The 24160-nt window shown below is 45.1% G+C and overlaps 1 protein-coding gene across 1 annotated transcript; it reads right to left on the reverse strand.

Moving 5' to 3' along the window:
* Positions 1 to 15621: 15621 nt before the first annotated feature.
* LOC146058610 (olfactory receptor 6N1-like) lies at positions 15622 to 22958 on the reverse strand. Its single transcript, XM_083170884.1, has 2 exons — positions 22938 to 22958; positions 15622 to 16658 (listed from the first exon to the last, which is right to left on the reverse strand). The coding sequence occupies exons 1-2, from the start codon at positions 22956 to 22958 to the stop codon at positions 15693 to 15695; spliced, it is 987 nt and encodes a 328-aa protein (XP_083027010.1). The 3' UTR covers positions 15622 to 15692.
* Positions 22959 to 24160: the final 1202 nt, after the last annotated feature.

Below are 24160 nucleotides of genomic sequence, written 5' to 3' on the forward strand. Positions count from 1 at the left end.
TCCACTTGTTGAAGCCAATGATCCTCGACTGCAAGATCTGATATCATTCTCCAGGGCTGTGATCGAGAAATTTGAATCTAAGACTCCTTCATCCTCCCTGGCTAAAAGTCTGCCTATGCCTCCTCAAAACCATGGGTCATCTAGACGGCATACCGAGAGTACTAGAGCTTCTGCAAAAAATTTTTTGCCAAGATCTGAATCGAAGAACTCAATAGTTAGGGGCATCCGTGTCGGCTCTTTAGCACTTCATGGTCTCAAAGAATCATCCGCTAAAAAATCTTTGATTTGCACCCCAGAACTAGACTCCAACTCAGATTATGATTCTGAACACGATGCTGCTCCTTTTTTGGGTGGTCTAGTGTTGGCCAGAGCCCACTTTGAAAAGCCAGAGGCGTCTCCAGCCTTGAAGGGATCTAAGTGTTCTTCCAAGAAAAAGAAGAAGCACCACAGGCGACCTTGAAAGTATCCATGTGGGGTGTTCGGAGCCCACCCCTAGAGGGGAGGGTAATGTCACAACATTCAGTTATTGTTTGTTTCTTACCTGGTTTGTGGCTTCTCCTGTCTGTTCAGCCTGCTCCATGCTGCAAGGAAGCTCTGTGTGGCCTGAGCTTTGCTAATTACAGCACCTGGAGGAGTCTTTGCTGCTGACAAACTCTGTGTAGTTGAACTGTGCAGTGAGATCTGAGCTCAACTAATTAGTACACCTGGTAACTCTCTCCTGCAGGAGAGTTCAGTGTAAACTGAGCATGCTCAGCCCATTGATCAGTTCACCTGTGATCTCCCTGTGCTTCCTATAAAAGGCAGCCTCTGGCAGAAGGAAGCTGCCAGAGTATAGGTTCACACCAGCTCCAGCGTCCTTGTGCTTAGTATATTACCAGTTTCCTGATTACCATATTTGACCCCGGCTTGTTTCCTGACTATTCTCCTGCCTGATCCTTTGGTACCGTGTCCAGTGACTCTGTGTATGACCCAGCTTGCCGTTTGACTATTCTTCAGCCTTATCCCAGTGTACCGCGATCTGTGCTTCCAGTGTATGACCCGGCCTGTCCTTGGATACTCCTTTGCCTTTCCCTTGTGTTCCTGCTTGCCCGCACTGATACCAACTCGGCTAGACAACCACGCTTCCATATTTCACAAGCTACCGCCACTCATACGGGGAACCTGACCAGGGGGCCGCGACCGACGTGTCGGGTGCCGCAGAAGCCCATATCCCGCTTGGAGGGGTCACTGGCAGAAAACCCCCGGCACGGTTAGACTCCGCGCCCCTGTGTCAGGTCTAGCCAATCCCCGAGTGGTAGTGCACCCCAAGTTTGTGACAGTCTTGATATAATAGTTACCATGGACATCTCTGCTGGAGGAAGAGTCCTACTGTCCCACAGTGGCTGGAGACCTCACTATGATGCAGATTCAATTTCCTTAAGCTCAAGTGATAGAAACCACAGTGGTTGCCGCTGGAGGAAATCTTGCTGTAGTATGCACAATGGCGATCCACCCTATGTTGTGGATAGATACAGGGCCGGTGCTAGGGTGTCCAGTGCCCTCCTGCAAACCATAAATTTTGCGCCCTTTCACATTGCCATTGCAACAAGCTGCAGCCTGATTGTGAGAGCGTATGCAACATGCGATCCTATGGAGGATCTCGGGTGCATGTACATGTATACATACACCATCTCAGTGCTGTGTCCGCAAAATGTTGCAGGCACTAAAAGGTGCCCATACACACTGTGAGAATCGCATACGTTATGTGCTAGATCGCATCGCGTGGCAAGCATGCAATGTGTGTGCGATGTGATCCGAAAGCAGTATGTGCAGCAGGAGCGCACATCGCATTGCACGTTGCTGTTGCAGTGTGTATGGCCACCATTAGGCACATAACCCGGCCCATTATTTAAAAAGTGTCTAAATTAATATTAAAAAAATCTACAATTATTAAAAAATTTGTTATAAACATGTATAATAAAAGACTCACTGTTCTTTTGCTGTTTAACTCTTGTGCAGTCCCTCCTCTATCTGCGTAGGCAGGACGCTGAGGACACCATTACACTCCTCCCGTGACTGAGGTGGAAAGGAGGGGAGAGAAGGGGGAGATGGAAGAAGAGGAGAGGTGATAGAGGGGGCGGAGTGTTGAGGACTGGCAGTGGCACTGGCACAGCACACTGAGAAGAGGGAAGGAAGGGCGGCGCTGCTGCCTGTTCGTCATTTGTTTGACAGCTGACAGGCGCAGGGAGCAATGGGTAGGGGGCGGATCCGGACATGACATGTCATCCAGGCATTCACAGACAGCGCAAGTGTCTGTGATGAAGAGGGGGCAGGTCACAGGAGGAGGACAGTGTGTGCGTGATGTAGGGAGCCGCCCGCCCGCTGTCAGACAGGAACTGCGGGCGGCGTGCAGGAGGCAGTGCTGGGCAGCTTTAGCAGAGCAGGGAGGCGCCTTCTCAGCATGGCGCCTCCCTGCTTTGCAGGAGCTGCGGAGTGGGTAGCGCCGGCCCTGGATAGATAGATGGTTCCCTGATGGTATGGTAAATGCCGGTGGAGCAGGGTGGCTGGTCGGGATAAGCAGGGTGTAAGTCTTGGTGAGAGTGTGGCACCATAACATCAGGACACCAGTTATCTGCAACATAGTGAGGATCACCATTGTGCATACTACACCAAAGGTTCTAGGACAGCCTTAGACAGAATGCGTTCTATATGGGTTGTCTAATGTTTAGGTACTTCCTCAACTGTCTCCATAATAATAATAATAATAATAATAATAGTTATTTATTTAGCACTTTTCTCCTAATAGGACTCAAAGTGCTTGCACTAGACTTTTACAGCACAAAAGCAAAATTAGTGAAATGCTTGGGTGAACAGGAAAGTCTTGCGTCTATTTTTTATGTTTCCTGAGTGGAAGCTTCTCGAACTGTTCAATTGAGTTCCATAGAGCCGGAGCCACAGTGCTGAAAGCGCAACCCCTGGATGAATTCAGGAAATTCTGGGTACTGTTAAGTCTATTTTTATATATTATGCAGAATCCAGTATTTCAGGAAGCATTAGGATGCTAAGGTTATGCGATAACTGATTTCCAGAAGCAGGGAGAGTACCGTTTATTGCAAAAGAAAGTAAAATGTTTAGTTGCAGAAATTATATATAAAAAATGGTTACAGGTGACAAACAAACATCTTTTGCAATTTTAATGAAGCCTATTCTGTGCTGGTATACATGTGGAAGTTACTAACGCTCAATAGATTCAACACAGAAAAAAATAATGTTATAAAGGGGTAAGCCTTTATTAGCCTGATAACCGGATGCCACTGGAGGGTACAGAGGTCTAAAGAAACACGAAAGCAGGTGCGTGGCGTGTGAGGAGCAGGGAAAGGTAAGGTCTCCCTCATATTTCCAGCACCCGGCCACCCCTGCACCCACCCATGGAACAGCTCAGTGGCAGCGGCTCACCCCCTTAAGCAGGTCAGCGGAAACCCTGGATCTGCGACTACTTGCGCCCGCACCTCCTGCAATAAGTCAGCGGCAGCCGCACCCAAATTCCTGAACCCCCGCCAGCATGGAGTAGGTCAGCGTCAACCATGGGTGGTGCCCACTTCCCCAGTGGAATGGGCATGAGAAGAAGCAACCCCCCCTCCCCTATGGTTGAGGTCAGCGGCGGTCCTTAGAGCATGTTAGTGAATACCCCCCCATGGAGCTTGATAATGGCGGCAGACACCACCCACCCCACAAAAAACTGTATCTGTGCTTGCGGTGCCAAGATGACTAGCACTTTAATTAAACCAGGGTTTATACTGGGCTATCCATGCAAACAACTATGTAATAACTACATGAATGGTGGCTATATAACATTAATTATATATATATTACTAGCTAAGCCTGCTCAAAGCAAAAGCTACTACATTGTGATTGTCTCTGAATTTCTGTATGTGCGAAAGAGAAATATGTAGTTTCACTCGCTGCCAGCTGATGACTGGGTACTTGTGTATTATCATGGCGCCCACGATTTCCATCGCAGGGCATTGTACAATGAAAAATTGCGTTGCATCGCATGCGGTATGATCGCATGCGAAGTGACGCGATTTCACCCGATTTTTAATTGTACAGTCACCCAGATGCATGCTTACCATGTTAAATGCCCCCCTTCAGACCCGATTTTTAATTGTATATCGGTAATTAGTATGTTAAATGCCCCCACAATGTTAACGGCCCCCCATTATGAACGCCAACCCGAAGCGTGGCGAGCGCAGCTCTACGCGTCCTACGACCTTTTCATACATCCACGTCGGCGTGGAGTTGATTTTATAAAGTGTGTTGAGCGCAGCGAGCCACCGAGCCCGAAGCGTGGCAAGCGCAGCGAGCCCCGCGAGGGGACGCGTATACCTGTGAAGTTATGCACGTCCGCTCGCCACGCTTCGAGCTCGCCACACTTTATAAAATCAACTCCACGCCGACGTGGATAGTGGGGGTATGAAAAAGTCGGAGGACACGATCCGCCGCCGCTCGCCACACTTCGGGTTGGCATTCATAGTGGGGGGCCAATAACAATGTGGGGGCATTTAACATACTAATTACCCATCAGGGTGGGTGTACAATTAAAAATTGGGTCTGGTGGGGCCATTTAACATGGGAATCAATGGGAAGTCGCGATGCATCGCAACGCATGCCATTATAATGGCATGTGATGCGACGCAACTTTAAAATTGTATACTCAGCCCGGGAGAAGGCTGAAATCGGGTCCATGGCATGCCATCGCATACCATAATTAGTGCTATGCGATGCAATGGGCGCCGTGATAATACACAAGTACCGATGACTGCTTTGGTTACACACAGACACTAGACGTATATAGAAGACTAGGTGATTCATCGCGCCCTACGGGCGCTCTTCACACCGGCGTAGGTGGCTGCGCCCCCTTAATTTGTGAACGTTTGTATTGTGAGAAATATGGTTAGAATTGTATGTATGATGCCTGTATTGCAACTTGAGTTATAGGTGAAATGTGTTAAGTAGAGAGCATATGATTTGGAAGGGGGTATGTATTGTTTTGTTTAATTAAAAAGCGGTTACAGAGTAAGATGTACATTGATAGTGTGGATGGTACAATGACATTTGTGGGTGTGTGGAGGGGGGGTGCGTGTTGTTGAGGTGTGTGTGTGCAATAGTATAGTAGGGTGTTTTTGAGTCAATGGCTCCCCACTGGCGGAGGTCACGACACAGGAAAACAGGAGGCTGGGTAGTGATAGGGGTGTGTGGGCATAAGGGGGACTAAAGAGGAGGGTGGGGGACACTGTGCAGCTTCTGCCAGTGGGTGAGGGTCCAGCGTGGCAGCACAAGAGTACAGGACGGAGACCCAGAGTCAGTGTCTCCTCCTACTGGGTGGGAGTTAGGGTGCATGAGAGCAGGAGGCTGGGCTATGAGGCATGATAGGGGCATGTGGGCAACACAGCGTCAGTGACTCCCCAGTGGTGGAAGTTACGGTTCAGGAGAGCAGGAAGCTGGGTAGTGATAGGGGTGTGTGGGCATATGGGGGACTAAAGAGGAGGGTAGAGGACATTGTGCAGCTTCTGCCAGTGGGTGAGGGTCCAGCGTGGCAGCACAGGAGTACAGGACAGTGCCCCTGAGTCAGTGTCTCCTCCTACTGGGTGGGAGTTAGGGTGCATGAGAGCAGGAGGCTGGGTGGTAAAGCATGATAGGGGAATGTGGGCAACACAGGGTGAGCGGGTCCTCACTGGTGGAAGTTATGGGGCAGGAGAACAGGAGGCAGGGCAGTGATAGAGGTGTGTGGGCATGAGGGGTAGTAAAGGTTTTTGGCTGTTGCTGAGTAGGGATGGGCATTGGTGCAGACGCTATCGATGGTTAGCATTGATGGCGATTTTGCACCCTGCCATCGACAGTAGTAACATATTACTTGGATAACCATCGATTGTTGTAGCTATCGATGGTCATCCATTATATCTGACTGAATAGGCCGTTGGTCAATCAGAACTTGGTGGCGGGACTTCCGGGTGTGGGGGCGGAGCTATGCTCCGTGTCCCGGCACCTTAAAATTTTTTAAACTTGATCGGTTCTCCTTTGCCATCGATGTAGGGAGACCATCTGGTGCTCCCACATCGATGGCAAAAAGTATTCAACATCGGCCATAAACCATCGATTATTTGAAATCATTGATTGTCGATGGGCATCCCTAGATTTGGAGAAGGGTGGGGGACAGTATGCAGCTCCCAGCAGTGGGTGAGCGTCTCCTCGCACTGGGAGGGAGTGAGCGTGCATGAGAGCGGGAGGCTGTATAATAGTGGTATGTGGGCAAGACATTGATAAAAATTGTGGTGCTTGTGCAGAGGACCGTGGGGACACTTCTGGCAGTGGGGGAACCTGCAGCGCGGCAGCCAGGGCCGGATTTCCCACCTAGGGGCGGCACCTGCTTGTGGCGTTACAGGATCCCCCATTGTTACGAGGGTACATGAAATGCGAGAGCGGGGTCGTGGGGGTCCGCTGGGGGGTGGAATTGCCGGAAGGGGTGTCTGCAAATTGCGGGAGGGGGGTGTGTGCTGGGATCCATGATTAGCGTGAGGGGGCGGGGTCCGCAAATCATGGGAGGGGGCACAGGGGGGCTTGAATCACGGGTAGGGGGTACGCAAATTGCGGGAGAGGGGTTGTCGGGGTCAGTGAATTGCGGAAGGGGGGTTGTGGAGGTCTGTGAATCACGGGAGTGGAGCGGGGGGTGCCTTGAATCAAGGGAGGAGGCATGAATCGTGGGAGGGGGGTCCTGGGGGGCTGCGAATCACAGGAGAGGGGGGTGATGTGAATTGCGTGAGGGGGGCGTGAATCACGGGAGGGGGGGTCGCAGGGGGGATCGCGGGGGTCCCGCGAATCACGGGAGGAGGGGTTGCGAATCGCAGGAGGGGTGGCGGGGGTCCGGGGGGGGGTACTGGCAGAGTAGGGGGTGCGGGAGTAATGGTGGATGGTCGGTGTGTACTGTAGCCCTGGCTAGACAGGGGAGGCGATGTCAAGGGGGTGGGGTGTTTACAACGTCATACACATAGAACAATTTTCCCTTGGGGGGGCGGGTTAGTGTATCCCGCTGGGCGGGAATGTTATATACACAGGGGATGAGTGACAGTTCTGGCTAAATATATAAGAGATTTCTAGAAAGTGATTTTTCATGACACTTCTTTTCTCTCCCATCATACTTAACCAAAATCGATAAATGAAGTATCAATTGAAAGATTACATTCTCTGCTTCTGAAGAATTGCTAATTTAAAATTGCACTTTGTATTGTTTGTTTTCAAATTGAATTTAATTACTGTGCGTTGCGACTTCAATGGGGTGTCACATACTTGCCCCTGGGATTATGCGTGTCACCATGCATTGCATAACATCAGGAAACAATAGAACCATAATAACATTTTAAAAACAGTTTTAGATTTCACAATCTTTAGCATAACTTGCTCCTAACAATGGAAGAAATTATACTATAATTTTCAAGGCTTCATTTTAAGGGCATGATTCGCTACCGCTTGCCAAGCAGAGGTTATTCGCTTCTTACTAAGCGGCTTAAAGTCACCCGACTCCCCGCCGAACGCCCCATAATTTGATGGTCACTGACTATCCAATGATTTCTCTCCCCTTCAGAAATAAAAATCAGTCTAAACTGAGTTTTATTCTGTCGGAGTCAGTCGAAGAGAGGGCAGGCACTGACGTCATGTGATGTCAGCTGCCTGCCTCCAGCAGGCATTGGCCCACCTGCATTCCCAGGATAATGGCCAGCATTTTCATTGGGTCACTCATAAAATGCTGGGCTTTCCCCAACTCGAAGAACCAGTGGCTGGCGCCATATCCCTGTTTACAAGGCTGTGGCTGGGGACTAAGAGTTGGGGCACACAAAGGCAGCATGAAGAAAGGCTGCGTACTTTATGGACCTCAGGTGCAGCCAGCAGTGGGGTTCTCAGAAGAAGCCTCTATACACAGGCCCTGATACATCCTTCTCTGACTCTGCAGATAGGTCGCCCAGAGACCTAGAACCCTTTTCTATAATATGATGGGAAGGGCTCCTCCTAATTTATGTTTAAAATTTAAGGAAAAAGAAACAAAATCTACTAGGTGGCCCATGTAAAAAATATGATCCCTTTTTCTACCATCATCCTTAACCAAAATCCATATAGGAGGAACCGTTGTAAATATGAAGTTCTCCGCTTCTGACCAATTGGTAATTTTCAATTGCACATTGTGTTGTTTGTTTAAAAATCCAGGTTAAGAATTACTTTTTTGTCCCTAGAGTTCTTTCTGTGGCTTTGTCGATATGGATCAGATTTGCTCGGCTACTAAAAATGGATATAAATGAACCAGTTCTTGTTTTATTCTACTACAAACCACCAACGTCGCCAAAAAATGAATCGTATTTTTTTTGCATGTAAAATTTTGCGTGGGTGACCTAGACTATTATTTATCCTATCACTTAAATGTAAATCAAAAATTGCTGTGATGTGTGATTGGTTACATACCATATACAGATGTGTCCATAACACTTTCCCCAATTTAGCTTTTAGCATGCAATTTAATCAGTGATTTAACCATGTCTTTTGCTTTTTCTTAAGAAATCTACTAGTTTATGTGAATTTTTTTGAAGCAAAAAAAGAATTGAGAATCCATCTAACTGCTACTTGTGGTATCGATGTGACGTGTGAGGTTTGTGTTTGCTTTGTCAGCTGGAATGTAGTGGTGTAATGTAAGGTGGATTCCCTTAGGAACTTAGAAAACATATGTGAGAAACTTCAGGTGAAGGACCAGAGTCCAGCGCCCAAAGGTGTGACCAGTGATGGAGGAATGTTAACAGAAACTTAGACAATGGCAATTACTATTTAGACTTAGCAGAAAGAAACAGTAGTAACTGTAAAGTCTTTGGACTCGGGTTTTCCAGAGTAGAGTAGAGTAGATTCTGTGACCGGAATGGAACCGGTAGTGTATGGAATCATCATGACCTAAAGGAGTGGCTCGGATATTATGTGAGTAGAGTCTATGGTTGAATTGGAACCGGTAGGGAATTGAATCAGTGAGAGCTGAAGAATGGATGTCTCCACTGATGTCCAATGATGACCATTGATGGATGAATAAAAGATGAGTATCTTGGAGGACACTTGCAGGTTATATGCTAAGATCTGCAGGAGACTTGGAGTACCAATGCCGCAGGCACAGAGTGGGGTGGACCTAATGATGCTGGATACCGATGGTGATTTGTATAGAGATGGACACATTGAAGGTGACTGGGAAAGGGAAGGTACTTGAGAGGGTTGCAGTGTTGAAGTACAGCAATGAAGTGCCGAATCAGAAGATGCAAACAGTAGAAGACAATCGATAGAATCGATGCTGGTAAACAATGTTTGATTGTGTTGATAGAGAGTGACGCAATCTAAGCTAGCGGTTAATGGTAAGGGCTGATGTTCGGCAATTGATGTTTGGCATTTGATCTTTGCAATCAATGTTTGAAGGGTCTATGATAACTATCAATGATGACATTGATGTTGGAGATTGATTAAACTGTAGCTAGTGATCAATTGTAGTGATCAATGATATCGATGGCATCAATCAAAGTTTGACAATCGATGTTTGACAATCGATGTTGATATCGATTGCAAAGAGTAGACAGAGAACTATGCAGGAATGGTACCAGAGGATACCAATAGGGCTCAGTAGGAACTGAGTGTAACCTTCAGGGAGAAAGGAGAAAGTTCACAGAGACCACAGGATATCGCAGGAGCTGTGAAGAAACACAGTTATACTGAAGACATCACACAGGTATCAGAAGAACTTGGAATCAGCTGGAACTGAATGGCTTAATCAGCAACCCCACAGGCACTACAGCAGGAGACCACTGGAGCTGATGAGGCATGCATACAGGTAACAGCAGTGCTTGGAATCAGCTGCAGCTGAACAGCAACTCTGGTAGAAGCCAGACTGTGCAGCAGGAAGTAATCAGACAAAGCACAGGAAGCAGCAAGGCTGTAGACGTCATTGAACTGGCAAATTCCCAGGTCTCAACCCAGTATACTTCTAGCAGGCAGTGTGTGGTGATTGGTTGGGCAATTAGCCAGACAGGCGGACGCTCAGGATTGGCTGTGAATAAACAGGTGACTGGAATAGACATGGCTGCTTCCATGTCCAAAGAAGGTGGGAAACAGTGTTTGTACAGCAAATGGTTGTGGCCTATGATAATGACAGAGGCATAGAAGCCATATGAGACTGGAGCTGACAGGCAGACATGACAGGCAGGGATTGCTGCAGTGTCAGGTGTCCTCTGGAGAGACACTTTAGCATACCTCCCAACATGACCCTCTCCAGGAGGGACACAATGCTCTATTCCTGGACTTCTCTCTTATTGTATGATTACCATCACCTGTGGTGAACAGGTTAATGGATAAGAAAGGTGATTCAACACAGGTGATGGCAATCATAAATTAAGAGGGAAGACCAGGAATAGAGCATTGTGTCCATCCTGGAGAGGGTCATGTTGGGAGGTATGCTTTAGAGATAAGAATATACAGTATGTCTTATTACCTGAACCACGACAACAGGCACTTGAAGAAAATGAAGCAAATATCTGTAGCTCTAAACTCATACATTGTACTGATGCCCTGGTCACACTTAACCAGCTCATTTAAGGTCTTATATTTTATATGATTTTTTTTAAAATTCCTAGCTATGGTAGAAATATTAGTTTTATGTTAAAAAATTTGACATATGGTTTTGTCTTTGATCATGATTTAAGTTTGAATACACATGCTGGTTAGATGTTTAGGAGACAGGTTGGCTTCCTCATTTCTATGCAGCCCTCGATGTCTCTGTCCTATAATATTATTGAATTTCTTGCTCAGTGACACCATAGGGATATATAATGTAATCAAAACTAAACAGGATTAACCTTCAAAGACTCAAGAATGCGACTTTTCATTCAATTGATTTTCTATATAATAAGTTGAAGAGTCTGTGTGCGTGTGTGTGTGTGTGCGTGTCCGTCGCATTGCGGACACACCGTGGCACTCAGAGACACCAAATTTGGCAACAAGATACCTCTGGACCCGGTGGTGTGCACCTCGAAGCCGTTTTTTGGGAAATTTCACTTAGACTTTTAAAAAACACCAAGTTTTAAGTTTCCTTCATTGATGATTTGGGGAAAAGATCGACGATCTGGGAAACCGTGGACGAAGGAACAACTCCACACCTGATTTCATTGCTGTCATTGCATATGACAGACACATTCTAACATTATGGTGAAGGCTTTAAACAATTAGGAAATAATTGAGGATATACATAGACCACACATAACACACACACACGTACACATTGTATACTCACACACACACACAGTACACCACATACGCACACATAGCACACACACACGTACACATTGTACCACACATAACGCACATACACAGTACACCACATACGCACACATAGCACACACCACACACATTTATACGTAGAGCACCTCACACACTTAAGCTGTGTACACACGGGGGAGATAGGGGCTGAAATCGCTGGAAACACACCGCATGCAGTACAATACAAATCCATACACACTACAACACACACCCAAAAACAGTACAACAAACACACAACTCCTGGCTTCAATCAATTCTATGGAGACGGACCACGATAAAATGGCCGCCCCATAAAGCAGACAGTTCTCTGAAACTGTTTGCGGTATGGGGGCGGCCATTTTATCGTGGTCCGTCTGCATAGAATTATTAATTGAAGCCAGGAGGGGAGCCGGGAAGCATAGACAAGTAAGCCTGCGGCGATGGGGGGGTGGCACCGGCGGCCGGGGTGGGGAGGGGGGGAGGCGCCCCCCCATTAACGGCGGGGGTAGGGAGGCCAGCTGGGAGGGGGGGAGGCGCCCCCCTATTAACGGCGGGGGGGGCGCCCCAAACCAAGCTACGCCACTGAGAACACACACACTTAAACATTGCCAGGATATGCACAGCACACTACACACACATATATATGTAGCGCACCTCACAAACTTACACATTCGGCAGATATACACACAACACAACACAACACACACACACATAACACACAACTGACAGTACAACACACACCAACATTCACTACAACACACACCCAAAAACAGTACAATACACAGAACACACACTTAAACATTGCACTGATACACACACATATTATACCTCTAACAGCACAACACACACCCACATTCACCACACACACCCAAAAAACAGTACAACACACACAAAACACACATTTAAACTTTGCACAGATACACAAAGACACAACACACACATACTGTATATACATAGCACACCTCACACATTTACGCATTGGACAGATACATACAATATAACACACAAAACCACATACATTACAACACACACACAAAAACAGTACGACACACACAAACACACAGAACACATAAAAAATAATTTGCCGTTTATTTAACAGTCTGTACTGGCAAATAAAAACTGTACCTAATGTACCATTTCTACTTTGTTCCCCATATCCGTCTCTCCAGTCCTCCAGTTGCACTGAGAAATCTTTGTCCTGGCCAATGCACCTATTGATCAATACAAAGTGGGTACACTGCACTCACCCTGTTAGTCAGTTGGATATCAGGCACTGCTCTGCCTTAAGGGTTTCCCAGACTCTTTTGGTTCATAGATAATGTTTGGTCGATGGGCATGAGCGCTGCATGCATTTGTTTGAATGTTATGAGTGTAAAAAGTTGAAGTACAGTATAAGACTGAGATGAAGATTTGTCATGTTATAGTGTACAATTTACTCAATAAATCGTGAAAAAAATATGTGTACATAGAAGTACAATCAAGAAATGAAAGTAGGATTAAAAAATAAATTATGATTCAAACTGATAATTGTTTGGATGGCGGTGGGTTGCGAAACAAATCTATAGGTGGGGGTATGGATATTGTGGGCATAATTGGTGTTTGGTACACCTATAGGGGGTCTCCAGATGATGAGAAATTTTCACTACAGTGTCACCGTAGGGGGATTTCCAATTGGGGTTCAGGTGGTCTTTTAGGGACCACCTGAAGTCTCTTCTCCTGGAGCCTATGGTCTCCCTCAGTGATTGACTATCATTAAGGGAGACCGTAAGCTCAAGGAGAAGAGACCTACAGGATTGTAAAGGGTCCCTAAAAGATCACCTGGACCCCAATTGGGAATCCCCCTATGGTGACAATGTGACCGTGACACTGTAGTGAAAATCCCATCAATTGAGGGCCCCATGTAGGTGTAACAAACACCAATTATGCCCACAATATCCATACCCCCACCCAGTGCTATTTTTCAGCAGGAACCAGCAGGAACTCAGTTCCAGAACCTCTAATTAAATATGACATCATCAGGAAATGAAAATGTACTTTTCATAAGATAAGTTTTATTTTAAAGTCACCTGTGAGTGTCTTTGTTTCTAAATACAATATATACATCTATCTGTTCTTCCCTCTCTCTATTATATATGTTTTTTTTTGGTACTCTTTACCTAGAACGGCGCCCGCGATTAGAATCGCGGGCGTCGGGGGTAAAAAATCGCGGTCATCGCGGGTAAATCGCGGGTACATAAAAATCGTGTACCCGCGATCACCGCGATTTTCCCATAGGGAACAATGTTAAAAAGCCTGATTGACCGCGATTTTACTTTAAAATGCCTCAATGCCCGCGATTTTCACATAGGAATCAATGTTAAATGGGCTACAGAGCCCAAATAGTCACAATTAACCCTTAAATGCCACCCCAATTTTTGTACGCCACCCCACGATCCACGCCAACCCGAAGCGTGGCGAGCGCAGCGAGCCCGCGAGGGGCGGCGGTACGCGTCCTCCGACCTTTTCATGCCCTACTATCCACGTCGGCGTGGAGTTGAGAATAGAATAGTGTGGCGAGCGCAGCGAGCCACCGAGCCCGAAGCGTGGCGAGCGCAGCGAGCCCCGCGAGGGGACGCGGATACCTTCACAGTTATACGCGTCCCCTCGCGGGCTTCACAGGTATCCGTGGCGAAAAGCGGACACCTGTGAAGCCCGCGAGGGGACGCGTTTACCTGTGAAGGTATCCGCGTCCCCTCGCGGGGCTCGCTGCGCTCGCCACGCTTCGGGCTCGGTGGCTCGCTGCGCTCGCCACACTATTCTATTCTCAACTCCACGCCGACATGGATAGTAGGGCATGAAAAGGTCGGAGGACGCGTACCGCCGCCCCTCGCGGGCTCGCTGCGCTCGCCACGCTTCGGGTTCGCGTGGATCGTGGGGTGGCGTACAAAAATTGGGGTGACATTTAAGGGTTAATTCTGCCTATTTGGGCTCTGTAGCCCATTTAACATTGATTCCTATGTGAAAATCGCGGGCATTGAGGCATTGAATGCAAAATCGCGGTCAATCTGGCTTTTTAACATTGTTCCCTATGGGAAAATCGCGGTGATCGCGGGCATCGCGTCGCGGCCGTTTATGTACTGCCCACGATGTCGCGATCACCGCGATGGGCGCCGTTCTAGGTAAAGAGTACCTTTTTTTTTTATATAATAGATCCACCCCCAGACCTGGAGTTCCTGAACCTATTTTCCAGAAAAATAGTATTGCCCCCACCTATAGATTTGTTTCACAACCCACTCCATCCAAACAATTATCAGTTTGAATCAGAACTTATTTTTCAATCCTACTTTCATTTCTTGATTGTACTTCTATGTACACTTACATTTTTTTCACGATTTATTGAGTAAATTGTACACTTTGTAACATGGCAAATCTTTATCTCAGTCTAATTCTTCAACTTCTTACACTCAAACCTTATCTATGCACCCATTGATGATTGTGATGGCTGGATCAGTGGATTGGCTCGGCGGGTGTAGGGAAGAATTTGGCCCATTGCACCCATTCCCAGTGGGGCATTACAGTGGTGCGGGTAGCGTGCGTCGCGTCATGAAATCATGTGGCCAGGCCCGTGGACCTGCTCCCACACTCAGGGGCTGCCCCACTGTTTGGTAGAGATGCTCGGTGCATGTGCTTTACAGATCCCCAGACCTCAGAGACTGCTGCAGGTTCGGTGAGGGGAGTGGCAGTGGCAGGGAGCAGTGAATTTTTAATTAATTATGGCCGGGTAAGTAACGCCCACCCCGGTCCCTTCGCACTCAGCGCCTGTAATTACACACCCTAGAAACTGTACAATTTGAAAGTATAGAAATGGACGTGTGGCCACGTCCCTTTCTGATTTTGTACCGATTTCTGGCCCTCAGATGTTGGAGAATATGTTATACAGTAGGTGCTAAATCTCAGGAGTGGATGTGGAATTCATCAACACATACAAGTTATCAACTCAGGAGCGCTGTGTTGCAAACAACAACACCACACCTGATTTCATTGCCGTCATTGAGTATCAATGCAAACACATTCTAACATTATGGTGGAATCTATAACAAATTACAATCTTAGGTCTTTGGCACAGCATATTGTAAGATGACATTTTTCAGCAATTTTGGAAATAAAGAAACCCCAAGGGTTTCCCGGGCAACGCCGGGCGGGTCAGCTAGTAGTTAATAAAAGCAGTTCATATGTGCAGTTCTCATTACAGCCATAGCTGTATTATTATTAATAGAAGCTATTTCCTTTATTATCTCTGCATCAGCCAACCACGTCATCTCTTTGTGCCGGTCCCTACAATTACTCACAAAAAACATGAGAATTGCTCTGGACTACACAATACTGTTACAGTTTATTTTCTTCCTAAAAGCAATGCTAATGTCTTTATTCCTCAGGGTGTAGATGACGGGATTCATCATTGGGGTTAATACTGTATACAGCATGGCCACTAGGGAGTCCACATCTGAGGAGTAGGACGCCGTTGGGCGAATGTACATAAAGATAATTGGCAAATAGAAGATTATTACCACTGCAAAGTGGGAAGCGCATGTGGAAAACGCTTTCCTGCGTCCGTCATGCGAATTTATTTTGAGGATGGTTAGAATTATTTTAAGGTAAGAAATCATTACAAGGGTGAAACTGGTCAAAACAAAAAAGGCAGCAATCGAGGACCCAACTGCCACATTTAAGGATGTGTTGGCGCATGCCAGTTGCAGCAATGGTGGGTGATCACAGTAGTAATGGTGGATGATATTAGGACCACAAAAGGGTAACTTCAGGATTAATATTAGCAACGTGACTGGAGAAATAAATCCCACAGACCATGATGCAGCTGATAGACTTATATATAATCTCCTGGTCATAATTGTTGGATAATGTAATGGAGAGCATATAGCGATATATCGGTCATAGGCCATTACAGTCAGAAGCAAACACTCAGTTGCTCCTAAAGACAGGAACATATACATCTGCAAAAAGCAGGCGGAGTAGGAGATGGTATCAAGGTGCATCGAGAACTTAGCCAACATCTTCGGGATGGTGACCGTGGTGTAGCTCATGTCTAGGAAAGACAAATTGCTGACAAAGAAATACATTGGCGTCTGTAGCCTGTGGTCCAGTATGACCAGTAGGAAGATGATTCCATTACCAGAGAGGGAGAAGAGGTAGATAAATAGAAACACACAAAACAGCAAAGTTTGGTAGTTCTGAAGACTCGGGAATCCATAGATGATGAATTCGGTCACAGGGCTGAAAGTTTGATTGGAAGATCCAGATGATGGATTATGTTCTTCATTATCCTGTATGGGGTTATATACAGTAAGTGCAAAGAGAGTAACATTTCATATTCCCACATAATTCATTTTAATTACACACAATGCCACTAAAGGAAATCTATAGCAATGTAATGTTTAATTTGCATTGTCCATACTGGTTACACACTTTATCTCCATCCAAGGCTTAGTAAATAGATCCCAAAGATAGTATTCATTAAATTAAGAAAATTTCAAAAGAACAAGGAAAGCTACCAGAACCAAAAGGTTAGAACCTGGCATATGTTGCAAAAAGAAAAAAAAACCTTCAATCTAATGCAATAACCACAAGGTCTAATTGTCAGTCAAGGAAATGAGAAAAGTCCATATCTGGTAGAACTTATGGACTTATAAGTTATATATAAAAAGGAGAAAAAAACCAACACCCCCTCCCATATATGGGAGAAGACAGATCATCTCTAACTCTAGTCAATGATACTTCCAAAGCAAAAGAAGAGCACCCATTAGTGTGATAAACAAATTTAAAGGTTTTGTACATGAAATTAGATACGAGAGGTTGCGGGAGGTTATATGAGGTCAAAATGTAATTTTCGTAATGTTCAACAGACTAACACATTTACCTGGTGATCACCTGTCTTCAGACAATAGGGTAAGTAATGATCTGTTCCCTATTATTATTATACAGTATAGTCACCCATCATCGATTCAGGGGTGCAGCCAATGGCTCCCAAAATACTTGACTACAAACAGGAAAGGGGGGAACCATACAAAATAACAAAAAATAAACTATTATTCTGTTTAAGTAGGTAGCCCATGGGAAAATTTTGCATGCGAATAGAATACGATTAATTTTATGGTGCGGTTGGTGGTTTATAGTAGGATTAGAGAAGTACTGTACTGGTTCATTTGTAGCAATTTCGAGCAGCCAAGTAAAACTGATCCGTATTGATGCATCCAGGGTAAGAACTCTAGGACAAAGGCAATTTTTAACCTGGACTTTTAAACAAACAATACAATGTGTAAATGTAAATTAACAATTGGTCAGAAGCGGAGAACATAATCTTTAAAATGGTACCTCATTCATCGATTTTGGTTAAGGATGATGGTAGGAAAAGGGATGGTAATTTTCCCACTGGCCACCTAGTAGGTTTTATTTATTTTTACTTACATTTTAGACATACCTAAGGAGGAGCCCATGTCCTCTTACTATAGATGAGGGGTCTGGTCTCTGGGTGACCTGTCTGCAGAGACAGCGAGGGATACATCAGGGCCTGTGTATAGATGCCTCTGCTTCTTTCCCCATTGCTGGCTACATCTGAGGTCCGGAAGGTAAGCGGAATTTCTTCGCACTGCCTTTGTATGCCCCAACTCTTAGTCCCCAGCTACGGCAGGGATTTGGCGAGGGCAGTCCTTTTTCAGCTTCTACTGTGATATGTGTGTGCTTGTCCTGCTGCAGTTGCATGGAGCATCGGGGCTTTGCTGCTGGACAGGATGCAGTGTTAGCGGCCATCCTCCTACTGTGGCCGTGTTCGTGCATCCTGCAGCGAGGATGAGCTTCTAGAGCTCTAAGTAGCAGAGCGGGCTTTGTTTTAGCTCTTAGGTTGGGGGACATGTACCAATGCTGCTAGTCTTATGAGCATGTGGAAAGCCCCATGTTTTTCATACAGTGAACGGATCCGGGCAGATGTAAGGTGGAGCGACTGAGCTTACTGCGCCAAAGTACATTTTTTACTTTGATTTGTAAACAAACAATACAATGTGAAATTGAAAACTAACAATTCATCAGAAGCGGAGAACGTAATCTTCCAAATGGTACCTCATTCATCGATTTTGGTTAAGTATGAAGGGAGAAAAAGGGATTGTTGCCAAAAAGTCCCCCTCTAGAAATAATATATATGATTATGTAACAAATGCATCAGTTTATACAATAGTTTTACAAGAAATTGTTGCCAGACACATCCCCTCTCATGTTAATGAGGTTATGTGGGTGGCGCTGGTGGTGGTGGGGGGCATGGTGATCTGCCTGGTGGCCGCTCGCTTAGCATCATGCCCTTAAAGTGAAGCCTTGAAAGTTATAGTATAATTTCTTCCATTGTTTTGAGTAAGTTATTCTAAATATTGTGAAATCTAAACATTTTTTAAATGTTAATATGGTTCTATTGTTTCCTCATGTTATGCAATGCATGGGGACACGCATAATTCCATCGGGCAGGTATGTGACACCCCATTGAAGTTGCGACACAGTAATTAACTTTGTAAAATAACAATTTGTCAGAAGCGGAAAAAAATTTAATCTTTCAATTGGTACCTCATTTATCGATTTTGGTTAAGTATGAAGGGAGAAAAAGGACGCATCATGAAAAATCACCTTCTACAAATAATATGAATTTTGGTCAATTATTTTTTCTAAAGGTACAGAAAAATTATGTACGAACTAAGAAACATAAAAAAAATTGTGGAGAAGATGTATTAAGCTTGGTGAAGTGATAAAGTTGAAGGTGATAACACACTAGTCAATCAATTCCTATTTGTCATTTTTAAAATACAGCTGATTGGCTGGTGCGTTATCGCGTTCCACTTTATCACCACTTTATAACTTCACCAGCCTTAATGCATCTGCCCCTGTGCATCATTATGAGATATAGAGATCTTCTCTTAGTGGAACTGAAAACACACACCGCAGGTGCACGCACAAAACAATGGGCCATTGTTTTGGGCACATGAAAATTGGAGAGTGGCTACATGGCAATACGGATGTGGCCACATTATGCCACCCACCATAATACCCATATGCAAATGAAGCCACAGACTGTAATGCCCATTACACCACACCATAATGCACATTAAACCACACACCGTAATGCTCATTTCACACGATGCCACACACCGTAATGCCCATTACATGTGACGCCACACACCATAATGCCCATTACACATTACGCCACACACGTAATGCCTATTACATCACACCATAATACCCATTACACCACACACCATAATGCCCATTACACCACACACTGTAATGCCTATCACACATGATACCACACACTGTATTGCTAATTACACATTGTTCCGCACATAGTTATGCCACTGACAACATTTAATGCCGCACACAAAAATGCCCTTAACAAATTAAACCCCCCAGTAAGGCTCTTCTGTTCACCCCCCACCCCTGTGGCCCAATTAGCACTGCTCCTTCCACCTGCTTTAAGTCTCCCCCCTATCACTGCTCCTCCACCTCTGGGCTCCTTTCATCCCCTGCAGTGCCCCACCAAATGCCATTCTTCCAAGTTTCTTTGACCCCCTCAACACTTTTCCTCCAAGTTTATTTGACCCCAAGCACTGTTCATTTGGTCTCCTTCACTTACAGCCCTCGGTAGCCTCTGAAGAGATCCTTCTCCCCACACCCAGCAATACTTTCTTAACAGTATGACATGGTGTGCAGATCAGTGACTGCACCACCTGTGTGCACGCTACTGCTAGGCTCTGTGTGCGGTCTCCTGCACTGTGACGTGTGTGCAGGAGCCGAAGGGGTCGCCTGCTGCACCCGGCGCAGCTTTATCCTTGCTCGGGCCGTGGCTGGGACTTCTCTACTGTGGACAGGACAGCGTCAATTTGATTTAAAAAACAAAAACCCTAATTGACAGCGGGGTGGGGGGCACATGGTATGGCGCACCAGCAGCATATTTCTTAAAAGTAAGCAGTACCACGCCATACCCCCATACTTGCAGCACTGATCATTATTATGCAAGAGATAAATGTAATAGGAATGGAATTTGTTGTGATATATAAGAAACTGTTAATAAATACATATTACATAAATTCCTGCTATAACCTGTGACATACTGTATATACTGTATATATAAACTTAGGGCTCTAAACTCACCAAAATAAACTAACTATACAAATAATCACTTAAATAATGTTTTTTTTGTACGTAAATTGGTCAATGCATTTAAGCTTGAGTCCCATCACTCAGGCTGTGTACACACGGGGGTGATTTTGTCTAATATCGTGGGAAATATGGTCGCTGAGCAACCATATTGCCCGCGATGGGAGTGTGCACCGGCAATATATCGCCGGGTGCGCGCTCCCGTTTTCTCCTCCGTAGTGATCGCTGGTCGCAGGAACATGGCTCCCCCGGCAGTTTCTTTTTCATCAGAGACCATCTCTGGTTGCTGATGAACAGGAGACACAGAGCAATATATCTCCCCCGTGTGTACGGGGCTTAAGGGACCACATTTCACTGCAACAACCATAATCTTAGGAACATGGCAACTGCAGACACATTATAGCTAGACTGAACATGTGCTTGTGTCCTGGTTTAACCCTCTGAGTGCCAACGTTGCTGTGAGATACTCAAAATCTCCACAAAAATGCCAGCGCCGCTCACAGCGACTGTTCCTTTTTTGGGTGCGATATTTAACTGAAATTTTAATTACCTGACTTGGCTGTATTTGTTTTAATTTATACTAAAAGAACAGTTGCTGTGAGCGACATTTGCATTTTTAAAAGGTAATTTGTGGGTCTCTCACAGCAACGTTGGCACTCAAAGGGTTAAAGCTGATCTGCCATCTAACTCATGGCTTTTAAAAGGTGAGACAATCACCAACACAACTGCTGAATTACCACTAAGGAAGCAGATGTTGCAGGTTTTAGATAAATGAGAAAGTTATGATCACAGAATGGTTCATTCAAAATGAACCCAAATATATACATACACTAATATGTAACTATATAACAATGTAATGCAGGGTTCCCTACCTGACCCTCTCCTTCAGGGACACAATACTTTGTTCCTGATAATGTAGGATTGCCATCACCTGTGGTGACACCTTTCTTATCAGTTACCTAGCTCCCCACAGGTGATGGCAAATATACATTATCCATACCTCCCAGCATGCCCCTCTCCAGGAGGACACAATGCTCTGTTCCTGGCCTTCCCTGGTAATGTAGGATTGCCATCACCTCTGGTGACACCTTTCTTACCAATTACCTAGCTCCCCACAGGTGATGGCAATCCTACATTACCAGGAAAGTCCAGGAACAGAGCATTGTGTCCCTCATGGAGAGGGGCATGCTGGGAGGTATGGATAATGTAGGATTGCCAGCACCTGTGGTGAAACACCTTTCTTACCAATTACCCAGCTCCCCACAGGTGATGGCAATCATACATTACCAGGAAAGTCCAGTAATGCTGTGTACACACGGGGGAGATATATTGCTCAGCCATATATTGCTGAGCAATATATGGCTGAGCAATATATTGCTCAGTTTCTACTTTACATCAGCGACCAGAGATGGTCGCTGATGAAAAAGAAACTGCCGGGGGAAGCCCGGCAGTGGTAATCAGCTGGTCGCAGGAGCATGTTCCTGCGACCAGCGATCACCACAGGGGCAAAAACGGGAGCGCGCACCCGGCGATATATCGCCGGTGCACACTCCCATTGCGGGCAATATGGTTGCTCAGCGACCATATTTCCTGCGATTTTGCACAAAATCGCCCCTGTGTGTACGCACCTTAACAGAGCATTTTCTCCCTGAAGGAGATGGTAGGAGGTAGGCGGGTGTGGATCGTTTTATCGACCATAGGTTGACAGTCATTAGGTCGACACCGTTGGGTCGACAGGTGGGAAGGTCGACAGGTGGGAAGGTCGACAGGATTCTAGGTCGACATGGTTCAAGGTCAACAGGTGTATTGGTTGACATGGGACAAAGTCGACATGGGTTTAGGTTGACATATGCATTAGGTCAACATGGGTTAGGTTGACAGGTCGTCTTTCACAGTTTTTGAACCCAAATGTCGACACAGTCAACATTGACACAGTTGGAAGTCAACCATAGGCCCTCGCATCGATTGCTTGCTGTCGGCGCACTATTTTATTCTCCCACCACGCCCTAGTGGATGGTAGGGCATCAAATACCACCTGTCGGCACTTGTCGGCTCAAAAAAACAGTGAAAAAACCTATGTCGACCTAACAACCTGTCAACCTAACCCATGTCGACCTAACGCATATGTTGACCTAAACCCATGTCGACCTTGTCCCATGTCGACCTATACACATGTCAACCTTGACCTAAAACCCTGTCAACCTTCCCACATGTCGACCCAACGGTGTCGACCTAATGACTGTCGACCTAAATGCTGTCGACAATACGACCGTATCCCAGGTAGGCAACCCTGTTGTAACAGCATAAAATCTAACAAAGTACCAACGTACTAACTGCAGCTTTCTGCATAATGCAAGTTGTACAGAAATGAGTGCACACGATTTTATTTATTGTTTTTCATAAAGAAATCTTACCTTATAATGACTGGTTCCCATTTCCCAATATATGCAGTGATAACAGTGTAATGCAGATGTCAGGAGACTGATACTGGACACTAATACATTATTGAAGTTCCCTATAAACTTATGTGACATAAAGTGTTAGAAGTGTTTCAGATACCTCTAGTAAATCCTATTTATATTCTTACTAATACCATATATCAGGGAGTACGAAGGTTATTGTACTGTAATTCTCACAGGTCTGATTAATCAGTGCGCTGATATTTTGTCGCAGTCACCTTGATGATTTTGTTGTTGTGGTGTTTATGGTAATGACAATAACTCACCCTACAGGGACTAATCAAGGACGGGAGCATTAGTGCAGCTTAATCAGAAGTGTCCAGAATTATCCCAGGTACTGTACGTGTATTACATGTCACAATGACATTATAAGAAGCTCTATGGCTCTTGTTAAACGAGTCATTTAATTACAAAGGATATTTATTAGTGATTATATAGGATTGGATACTTTAGTGATTATATAGGATTGGATACATTAGTGATTATATACGGTAGGATTGGATACATTACTGATTATATACGGTAGGATTGGATACATTACTGATTATATAGGATTGGATACATTAGTGATTATATACGGTAGGATTGGATACATTAGTGATGATATAGGATTGGATACATTAGTGATTATATACGGTAGGATTGGATACATTAGTGATGATATAGGATTGGATACATTACTGATTATATAGGATTGGATACATTAGTGATTATATACGGTAGGATTGGATACATTAGTGATTATATAGGATTGGATACATTAGTGATGATACAGGATTGGATACATTACTGATTATATACGGTAGGATTGGATACATTAGTGATGATATAGGATTGGATACATTACTGATTATATAGGATTGGATACATTAGTGATTATATACGGTAGGATTGGATACATTAGTGATGATATAGGATTGGATACATTACTGATTATATAGGATTGGATACATTAGTGATTATATACGGTAGGATTGGATACATTAGTGATGATATAGGATTGAATACATTAGTGATTATATACGGTAAGATTGGATACATTACTGATTATATACGGTAGGATTGGATACATTAGTGATGATATAGGATTGGATACATTAGTGATTATATACGGTAGGATTGGATACATTACTGATTATATACGGTAGGATTGGATACATTAGTGATGATATAGGATT

The sequence above is a fragment of the Crinia signifera genome, chromosome 2 (genome assembly GCF_055691185.1).
Source record: "Crinia signifera chromosome 2, ASM5569118v1, whole genome shotgun sequence".
In the NCBI taxonomy this organism is placed as follows: domain Eukaryota; kingdom Metazoa; phylum Chordata; class Amphibia; order Anura; family Myobatrachidae; genus Crinia; species Crinia signifera.

Bases quoted from the DNA above. Each gene is read 5' to 3' on its own strand.
- LOC146058610 (XM_083170884.1), bottom strand. From the start codon at position 22,958: ATGGGAACCAGTCATTATAAG. The intron at 16,659-22,937 runs GTAAGATTTCTT...AACCCCATACAG, and splicing joins TGGGAACCAGTCATTATAAG to GATAATGAAGAACATAATCC.